The 10,924-nt window shown below is 41.8% G+C and overlaps 1 protein-coding gene across 2 annotated transcripts in view; it reads left to right on the forward strand.

The window, feature by feature from the left end:
• Window positions 1-10,339, forward strand: part of TPH2 (tryptophan hydroxylase 2) — a 103,796-nt gene extending 93,457 nt beyond the window's left edge. For both annotated transcript variants that reach the window (XM_047066612.1, XM_047066613.1), the window contains exons 9-11: window positions 508-603; window positions 9,901-10,034; window positions 10,165-10,339. In XM_047066612.1, the coding sequence (XP_046922568.1) occupies window positions 508-603; window positions 9,901-10,034; window positions 10,165-10,339 (405 nt within the window). The remainder of the gene's footprint in view (window positions 1-507; window positions 604-9,900; window positions 10,035-10,164) is intronic.
• The last annotated feature ends 585 nt before the right edge of the window (window positions 10,340-10,924 follow it).

The raw sequence follows: 10,924 nt of genomic DNA on the forward strand, positions 1-10,924 counted from the left end.
AATCCACCAAGCACAAGACTCTTAGTAATTAATACATTTCCTGTATGCCTTTAACCTAGGGAGGGATTATTAATCAAGAGAATACATTTCAGGGGCACCTGGGTGGCGCAGTCGGTTAAGCGTCCGACTTCAGCCAGGTCACGATCTCGCGGTCCGTGAGTTCGAGCCCCGCGTTGGGCTCTGGGCTGATGGCTCAGAGCCTGGAGCCTGTTTCCGATTCTGTGTCTCCCTCTCTCTCTGCCCCTCCCCCGTTCATGCTCTGTCTCTCTCTGTCCCAAAAATAAATAAACGTTGAAAAAAAAGAATTTTTAAAAAAAAAAGAGAATACATTTCAACAAGCATCTTGATTCAAATGTATTTACATTGACAGTATTGAAGATATTATGCCCAGTGCACCTTTTTATTTTGGGTGCCATTTATTCTATAGAAGAACTGTGTTAACTAGTTCACTGGATGTGTGTCCATGGTTTTTTTTTTTTTTTTTCCCCACATTTTTTTTTCTTTCAGTGCTATTTCTTCACAATTGAGTTTGGCCTTTGCAAGCAAGAAGGGCAACTACGGGCATATGGAGCAGGACTACTTTCCTCCATTGGAGAATTGAAGGTATGAAGCTGTGAATGAAAATATCCTTCCTGAGCAAACTGGTTCAAGGTCATGGAAAATATTGATTTGTTTGTCTGAGCAGTTCTACTCATAGGTATGTCATAAATATTTGATACAGGGATGTGGCACCTCAGATGTGGGTGCTGACCTAACTTTTTGCACTTCTGAAAATGGGTCATGCCTTTCTAGGTGTGTGGTGTGGCTCAGATGGACGAGCAGCCATGTGCACAGATCAACGGGAATGACAAACGTATGCTCGAGTGTTGGGTAACATACGACTGGCCTAAATTTAGTACTGAAAAGTGGGCAGCAAGTTAGCAGTGATCGCTTCATTGAAATTTCTTTATAAGGATAGCTTGGCTATTCTCATTTCTGTTATCCCCATGGCTCCCATGGACTCCCTAGAATTTCCTTTCCAAGGGGAATTTGAGATTATGTTAGCTTCTGTGAAATTAATGTGTATTAAAACATTTGTGGACATATACAATTTGGGGGAAAAAAGCTGAAATATACCTATGTTCAGAGAGGTAGCTAATATGTGTAGTGATGCTTAGGGAATGCTATTTTTTTGCCTTAAAATATAGTAAAATGCTCGTTTATTCAGAAATGTTGGGGACTGGATCATCTGATCATTTAAATCTTTTGGTTACTTAAGAAGTGCTGTCTATACCACTGGGGGACAGCAAGGTTTGATGAATTTAGAATGCAGTGTGATGTATAATCTGGAAGTGGTACTGAAAATAATTTAATCTTTCTTTGATTATCCAGACTAAGAGCGGGATTATCGACTATCTTAGGGTTTTTATTTGGGGTATTGATTATCCCTAGAGTCGAGTAATGATTATTGGAACGTCTTGGTTGTTTATATTCTTGAAAGATATAATTTTCCTGTACTTTTATTAAGTCTGTTTGCTTTATGGTGCCATTTATTCATTAATTCATTCCTCAAACATTTGATTGAACACCTACTATGTACCATGTACTGTGCCAGTCTCTAGGGAAATAAATAATGAAGGAGGAGGAGGAGGAGCAGGAGAAAGAGAAGGAGAAAGTAGAAAGAAGAAAGAAAGAAGAAGCAGAAAACAGCTACCTCAGACACTTAAATAGACCTAACTAGTATTGTAGGTGCTTTAAACATATTAACCCACTTAATTCTCATAACAATCCAATGAGGTAAACAGTGTTATTATCACATATGAGAAAACTGAGCCATAAAGACATTAAGGAACTTCCCCGAGGTGACACAGCTAATAAGTGTTGGAGCTGGACCCACGTCCAGTGGACTAGGCTCCAGGATTCCAGCCAGTAACCAGTAGGCTGTCCCGCCTGGGATCTCTGTTATCAGAGAATTTACTTTCTAGTGCAAGGGGGTAAGCAGCCAATCTGTTAATGCAAACTGTGACCAGTGTGCCCGGCACTTACTAGGCCGTGCCTGGGAAGGCTCCTGACGAGGGCCTTGCCGCCCAAGCGGATTCTTGAGGAGTGGAAAGGATGAATAAGGGGAGGATGAGATGCAGGAAATAGTCCGGACAGCATTGTGTGCTCTCATCAAATCCTGGCCCATTTAGGAAGCTGCCTGAGGCTCTGCATGGCTGGAGTAGTTGATAACATTTAACATGACAAAAGCCTGATGTAATGTGGTAATTTATTTTTTTTAAATGAAATCCTCAGCCACAAAAAAAGCATTTCAGTGCCGTGACCAAAGCCCACAGCAATAGCATGATGTCATATCCCTGTAAGACCCATGCCTTCTGTGGAGTGCTTCTTGATTTCCATGAGAAAAGAATTAGAAAACGATGTGGCTCTTGAGCTACATCTATTTACATTCTCCTCAGAAAGTTTATAAATGATGCCAGACACAAAAGAAACAAATCTCTCTCATTGCCCCAACTTTCGACAGGGCCCTCTAATCAGGTTAATGGGGCATGTGTAGGCAGCATTGGGGTGAATCTGTTGTTTTTGTTGCTTTTGGTGTGGACGGAAAAGTCTAGAAATGGAAATCAGCCAGGATGTGTACACCGAAGGGCATTGTCTGCCGTGAATCTTGTTCTGGTCCATCACCTCTGGTCATTAGCATTCTTCCATTCTCAAATTTCTACACTCCACCATCCCAGTGATTGCTACTTTGGACCATTCTTACAATTCAGAAATTCTTTCTCCGAGAAGTATCTTCTGATTGTTCACAGAGAATACATAACACAGGATGCTTTCCATATCCCCACCCCTCCCCTCATCTCTGCCCCGCTCTGTGCGAATGTCCGGAACCCTCACACAGCTTCTGAGTACTTCTGGCTAACTGTCGTGTGTGGGGACAGATGATAATCCTGAACCCGGGGAGGGCAGGGGATCACTTTATTGATAGCATCGCAATAATTCCTGTGTCAAACACATTTATGATTTTGAATGCAGTTACCATTTGTGGTAAAGTCTTTCTTGTTGTTTTAAACTGCAGCCCAAATGTAGGTCCCAGCTAAGTTGTTGGAGGTTTGGGTGCAGTCTTTGTCACTTTTACATAAAAATTCGCCTTCTCTCCTTGAACAAAACACGTTTTAAAATTTGTTCTGTAAAAGGCTAAAATTTCTTGGGCGTAGATGTTGCATTACAGCGCCGGTCAAGGACTCCCAAGTGGTGTATCTCTAGCTCAGAGGATAACTTTCATTTTCGCCTCTTATTTTTTCGATGATTACAATGCTTATTTTTTGACAGCCTTTGAAGACAGAAACAAAATAAATAAGGAAAAGCTTGTAAAAGCTGTATGTGAGAACCACAAAGACTTCTTTTTTTAACCTCATCAGTGTTGTTCCCTCTCTTACCTGTTCTGTGATGTACTTTCAGGAATTCCAAAAGTGTGTCTGGGTAGGGTTTTCCATATCTTCCTCACTCTGGGTGGCAGTTAATAAGGAGATAAATCATCTGGAAATCTGACTTTAATTTAATTTAATTTTTTTAAATTTACATCTAAGTTAGTTAGCATATAGTGCAACAATGATTTCAGGAGTAGATTCCTTAGTTCCCCTTACCCATTTATCCCATCCCCCCTCCCACAACCCCTCCAGTAACCCTCTGTGTGTATTCCATATTTATGAGTCTCATATGTTTTGTCCCCCTCCCTGGTTTTATATTATTTTTTCTTCCCTTCCCTTATGTTCATCTGTTTTGTCTCTTAAAGTCCTCATATGAGTGAAGTCATATGATATTTGTCTTTCTCTGACTAATTTCACTTAGCATAATACCCTCCAGTTCCGTCCATGTAGTTGCAAATGGCAAGATTTCATTCTTTTTGATTGCTGAGTAATACTCCATTGTGTGTGTGTGTGTGTGTGTGTGTGTGTGTGTGTGTGTGTGTATACACACACACACACCACATCTTCTTTATCCATTCATCCATCAATGGACATTTGGGCTCTTTCCATACATTGGCTATTGTTGATGGTGCTGCTATAAACATTGGGGTGCATGTGTCCCTTTGAAACAGCCTACCTGTATCCCTTGGATAAATACCTAGTAGTGCAATTGCTGGGTTGTAGGTAGTTCTGTTTTTAGTTTTTTGAGGAACCTCCATACTATTTTCCAGAGTGGCCGCACCAGTTTGCATTCCCACCAGCAGTGCAAAAGAGATCCTCTTTCTCCACATCCTCGCTAACATCTGTTGTTGCCTGAGTTGTGAGTGTTAGCCATTCTGACCGGTATAAGGTGGTATCTCATTGTGGTTTTGATTTGTATTTCCCTGATGAAGAGTGATGTTGAGCATTTTTTCATGTGTTGGTTGGCCATCTGGATGTCTTCTTTGGAGAAGTATCTATTCATGTCTTTTGCCCATTTCTTCACTGGATTATTTGTTTTTTGGGTGTTGAGTTTGATAAGTTCTTTATAGATTTTGGATACTAACTAGCCCTTTATCTGATATTTAATCGTTTGCAAATATCTTCTCCCATTCTGTTGGTTGCCTTTTAGTTTTGCTGATTGTTTCCTTCGCTGTGCAGAAGCTTTTTATTTTGATGAGGTCCTAGTAGTTCATTTTTGCTTTTGTTTCCCTTGCCTCCAGAGATGTGTTGAGTAAGAAGTTGTTGAGGCCAAGATCAAAGAGGTTTTTGCCTGCTTTCTCCTCGAGGATTTTGATGGCTTTCTGTCTTGCATTTAGGTCTTTCATCCATTTTGAGTTGATTTTTGTGTATGGTGTAAGAAAGTGGTCCAGGTTCATTCTTCTGCATGTGGCTGTCCAGTTTTCCCAGCACCACTTGCTGAAGAGACTGTCTTTATTCCATTGAATATTCTTTCCTTCTTTGTCAAAGATTAGTTGGCCATACGTTTGTGGGTCCATTTCTGGGTTCTTCATTCTGTTCCATTGATCTGAATGTCTGTTCTTGTGCCAGTACCATACTGTCTTGATGATTACAGCTTTGTAACACAGCTTGAAGTCTGTGTATTGCTTTTTAAAGTAAATGTTTATTGATTTATTTGGAGAGAGAGAGAGAGAACAGCGGAGGGTGGAAAGAGAGAGAGAGAGAGAGGGAGGAAAGGAGAGGGAGGGAGGGAGGGAGGGAGGGAGAGAGAGAGAGAGAGAGAGAATCCTAAGCAGGCTCTGCACTGTCACTGTAGAGCTCAGCATGAGGCTCCATTTTTACTAACGGTGCTGGTTTCAGGAAAAGGAAGGTCCCGGGACTGGAGGTGTGAGCCATCTGAGCAGGGGAAAGGTGGGAGAAGTCTGGAGCCATTAGCACTAACTCTAGTCACAGACAAATCGAAGAGATTGTTTGAAGCGGGAATTTGTTCCTTGCCCCTACAGGAACTTATTCAAACCAATGAAACTTTCAACATCACTGAAAAAAAAAAAAAGGTGTGATGCTGTTATCACCCAGTTGAGCAATAGGGATGTTGGTGGCACTTTGTACTTGGTTAGCAGGAGAGACATTTGGGGAAATTTAAAAAAATATATGCATACATGCATATCTACATATACAGAAGTATATATTTGCTGTTCAGATGTGGGGAGGAAGGAGAAGATGATTGCAGTGTGAGTGTAAGAGTGTTTGCAAATTCTTATTCAGAATCTAGGGCCCAAACTACCTCTAAACCTGATTTCACACTTGAGTTTTTTCCCAACTTAAACCAGTCCTAATATAGAGGGTGAGGATCACAGGATTTATGTGGAGAATAGTTGAGATAATAACCCTGTGTCTGCAAAGGCAGGTGGCTGGGAGGAAGGAAGATTTTAAATTGGTGAACTTGGGGCAGGCACTATTGTGGTCTGAAACCTGAAAGCCTCATAGCTAGGGCCGTGTTTCCTTGTCTATGGGTTCTGGACCCAGCGGGGAGAAGAGCTGTATCAATGGTGGCAGGTGTGGCTGAATGCCTGTGTACACCGACATCATCTCCACACTGAGTGGCAATAACTCAGCATACGGTGCTTCCCATGTGCCAGGCACAACCCTGGGGGGGTAGATACTATTAGTAGTCCCATTTTTCAGATGGATACTGGAATAAGCTTCCAGAGGTGTAATAACTTGCCCAAAGTCACATAGAAACTTTAGGTAATAATTAGGTTCTAGGCAACTTGATGTGGAAAAAAAGTTTTTGTATTTAAAAGGCTGTAATGGCAAATAAGTCTTCATCTGTGTCCTGAAGGATTGTGTTGGGAAGTGTGGGAAGGCCATGCCTAGGCCATGGGAAAGGTTGCTATGGTCAATGTGTGCTGCCTGGGGAGAGGGGGGAGATGACAGGGAGTGCGGTGTACCTGCAGGCCCTTTAAATTTTTTTAAAAATTTATTTTAGAGAGAGAGAGAGAGACAGGATGTGATGGAGGAGAGGGGAAGAGGGACAGGGGATAGAGACAGTTTTAAGCAGGCTCCACGCTCAGGGTGGAGCCCATTGTAGGGCTTGATCCCACAACCATGAGATCATAACCTGAGCCTAAATCAAGAGTCGGACATTCAACTGACTGAGCCACCCAGGCACCCCTGTAGACCTTTTAAAATAATATTGTGAGGAAAACTTTAGAATTCATGTGGATCAATCTTTTCAGTTTTATCAAAGAGGACACCCTGTCCCGATGGAGAAGTCTGACTCATTCGATATCATGCCTCTGGGACAACTGTGTTTAGGACCCAGGACTTGTAGCTCCCAGTCCTGCACACTTGTCTTTAGCACTGTTGGTAAATACAGAACAATCCTTCTAGACAGCATTTAGATGAGAGCAGCTGATTCTTAAGCACTCTTGCACTTTTAAAATGGCTTAAGACGAAGAGACTGTCAGCCACATTCTCTCAGCCTTATAAAGCCTCTGTCTGCCAAAGTCGGATAAATTCTTGCAGACCTCAGGATATCAGACTGCTAACACTTTGGGAAGGATTCGCCACAAAGTCCCCGGGGACATCAAGTAGTGTGACTCCATGTTTACAGAGAATCCACTCTGGACATAGTGGGGAAGCATGGAGGCTGCTCCCTCACATGGAGGTAGCTTAGAGATAGACGCGGACGGGAGCTGAGAATCAAACTCAGTAGGGCTCCACTCCATGGGGTGTCAGTGGAGACATGGATGCTATTTCATAGACTTTGGGTCACACTCTAGTATTCAGAAACAGGAACCTCATAGGCTGCATGGATGTTCCTGGCAGTCATCCCACAGGTAAATGAGACCACTTACAGGTGTGAGCATCACCTCGTTTTTGGCCTCACCCACTGGTTGCCCCCCAACTCCAGGCTCTTATCATTCTCCAGGCGGCTAATCTTTGGGTACCACTATCACCCCCATAATTGTAATAGCTAAGGAGCAGCACTGGTCCCATACCCCAGTGGATGGAGAGGTCCCCAGTAGGTAATTAGCATATCGGACACAGCAGGCCCCTGAGGATAGACTGCATTGTTGATAGCTTAAAATAATCAGCTCCCAGTTTTTCCTTTGATTGTTACATTAGGCAAATGTGATGTGTCTTGCCTAATGGTCTTTGCCTCAAGTTTTATTCTGTGAATCCACTGACTTTACTTGAAGTCTGGGCACAGCGCTCGCCTTCTGGCCTTTTTCTTGGTTTACTCTCCTCCCCTTTACTAGTTATAATAACTAAATGGGCTCATCTGAGTATCCAGTGGAATTGTCACATGATAATTCTTTCTAAAACCCCACCGATTTCAGTCTGTGTTATTGTATACACACATTCTGGAGGCCTCCTTTACACATGGTGGCTGCTGGGTGGCTAATGGCCTACCAAAGCCTTTTAGACCCAAGCAGATGAGTTTCATCTCCTTCTTGTGCTTGTATTGACCCAATGAAAAGTCTTGGGCTCAGCAGGGATGCCCTGCCTGAGGGAGCAGAGGTTTAACTGTTTTCATGGTCTGTTTGGCTACCACTCTCCTCATGCCCCTGATTGTGAGCATGAGAACATGGAAAGATCAAGGACACTGAATCTGTCACTGTCCTTCCTTACATAGATACCGGTGAAGGGTGAAGTAAAACCCACCCCGAGTACATGGCTGCAAAGAAAGCCACTTCTAATTCTGAAAACCACAGCAAGTCAGTAGGAGGCCTGTTCTTTGCAAAGGAGCACCAGCTCTCAGAAAAGGACATTTGTTTCTTGAAACCGTGAAGTTGTTTTTAAAATGTGGACAGAATTATTAGTCATGTGGAACCCAAATCCCCTGATGTTCATGGCACTGGATTGAATCTGGCACAAATGCATTTCAGGTGTAGTGACCTTCTGCTTTTAATGAAGTTGTTCTGTGGGCCAAAAAGAATGAATGAGTTCATTCCCAGAGGCCCTCTGCATTCCCTGATTCATATATGCATTGATCTGGACAATGCAACTTTGCAGGAAAGCAAATCACATGCAGGTGGGCCCTCGTGCCCTTTCTCTTGCATGTTAGTCCTTTGGTCTGCAATTGTATTTTCAAACTTAGGGCACCACAGCCTTGTTCGTGGAAGACTGCAGCAAATCATCCCGTGCATTTTGAAATTGTTGGGGGTGTACCAAGAATTTGAACAGGAAAGATTTTTCAGCATTTCTCCAGGAAACTTTAGCAATCTACCTCTTGTACCGAGAGGGAGAAAAGTGCTTTGGGTGGAACCCAGATGCCGGAATGAAGTGTCTTCAGAAATCATCCATCCCAAACCTCTCATTTACAGTTATGGAAACAGAGGCACAGAAGAGAGGCCAAGGTTACCCAGCTTGACAGCAGTAACATTTAGAGTAGAGCCCATTTTCTCTCCGTTCAAGACAGTTTCTGCTGCCTCTTCTCTCACTCTGCTTCTCTCCCCCAACTAATTTACCCTTTTAATTGAGAAAAAGACAGAATCCAGAGGAGTATTTCTCGAAATATAGTTCACAACCACTGGAGTCTGAATCACTTCGGAAGCCTTTAAAATGCAGATTCCTGAGATTTATCCAGACTTGCTAAATAAAACTGAGGCCTGGGTATTTGCATTTTTCCCCAAGCTCCTCTGTCATCCTTGTGCACATGAGGTTTGAGAACCATTAATCTAGGGACGATAAATAGGCAGGTGGCACGTGGCAGGAAGTGACCACTAACTTTCAGCATCAGTGAATTTATCTTGAGAAGACAGTCATCCATTGTTTCTTGCTGTTCTCAGTGCCAGTCATGTAGTGAGTTGAATGGAGCTAATGATGGTTCAAAGAGCAATTACATTGGCTTCCCTGTTTTCCTAACGCCTTCTCTGTGCATAAGTGTAACCATTAATATTAGCTCCCTTTTCCCACCTGACAATATTTATCTGCTGTATATTGCTCTGCTGTACTTGCTGGAAGGGAAATGAATGCTTTGCAAGTACCCTCAAATATACAAGCCCACTCCAGACTCTGTTGATACACAGTGCCTGGCCTCAAAATGTCTCACAATGAGGCCACAAATAGTTCAGTCAGAGTCCCAATTACCTTTCCACGCAGGTAATTATTACTTCTGCCATTTAAGTGAAATTTTAGTACACTGCTTATAGCAATAAATTTAGGACCATATTTATGCTGTCTCCTTGCTTCTATTCATAGCGTAGATTTAAAATTCCATTTCTTTTGGGATATAGCTCTGAACTGTCCTTCCATATGAATTTGTCTGATAATACATAAAATAATACCATAATCTCATTTTTCCTCTCAGCTTCTAACAGACTTAAACAAAACAAAACCCCTAACACGCATTTTACCCTGCATTTTTAGAGAGTACCGTATTTCATGGCAGACTAGTAACTGAGCAGCTCTGTAAAAATACTGAGTTGTGTTATAGAACTGTGACATCATGGCACTTTGGAAGTCTCATTATCGAGTTTAATGGGTTTCGTGGTATATTTTGCAGCATGCTCTTTCTGACAAGGCATGTGTGAAAGCCTTTGACCCAAAGACCACTTGCTTACAGGAATGCCTTATCACCACTTTCCAGGAAGCCTACTTTGTTTCAGAAAGTTTTGAAGAAGCCAAAGAAAAGATGAGGTAAACTTGTGTTTCTTCCATCTCCAGAAAATTACTTTTTATTTTTCTGGCTCTGTTCCTTCCTTCTATCTGTATCTCCTATACCAATGACAGTTGATCACTTATCCCTCTATTTCTGTTTATTTTGCAGGGACTTTGCAAAGTCAATTACCCGTCCCTTCTCTGTGTACTTCAATCCCTATACACAGAGTATTGAAATTCTGAAAGACACCAGAAGTATTGAAAACGTGGTGCAGGACCTTCGCAGTGATTTGAACACAGTGTGTGATGCCTTGAACAAAATGAACCAGTATCTGGGGATTTGATGCCTGGGACCATTGTCATTGTCAGAATGATCTTTCTGGGGCTTAGCAGCAATTCAATCAATGTCATATAACACCAATAACTCTCTGAGTCATGGCTTGGCTACTGAGCATGCAATTCTGTACAATTCTGCATATCTCTATCTACTTGTAATTTACTGTGTTAATGTGTGAAACACCATAAAGAACCCAATGACAGATAACCACTCATTGTTTGAAATATTGTAACATGTTTAAATGTCTTAAGTAGATTTGACATTCTTGCTTGGTGTCCTTAACCAAACTGCAGCTATTTAAAATTTGTAACAAATAGCCCTCTTATGATTCTAGCTTATTACTTTTTTTTTCTCAGATCTGAGCTTTTCCTCTGTGTTCATTAGATAAAATGAAAATAGCAGTGAAACTGTTTCTATTTTCTATAGTATCAGTGTTTCCACAGCACTATTTGAGATAAACCCAGAATTGTGTGAAAACTCCCATCACATTAACAAAAGATACAGTATTCTGTTTCAAAAATGAAAACTAGTGAACCCACTGGTTGGAATGGTTTTTAGGTTGAATATTTATACAATGTTAGAAAAGAGAACA

Source organism: Lynx rufus, unplaced genomic scaffold, assembly GCF_022079265.1.
Source record: "Lynx rufus isolate CCGP_SWC_20201006 ecotype Redwood Valley unplaced genomic scaffold, mLynRuf1.p SCAF_7, whole genome shotgun sequence".
Lineage (NCBI taxonomy): Eukaryota > Metazoa > Chordata > Mammalia > Carnivora > Felidae > Lynx > Lynx rufus.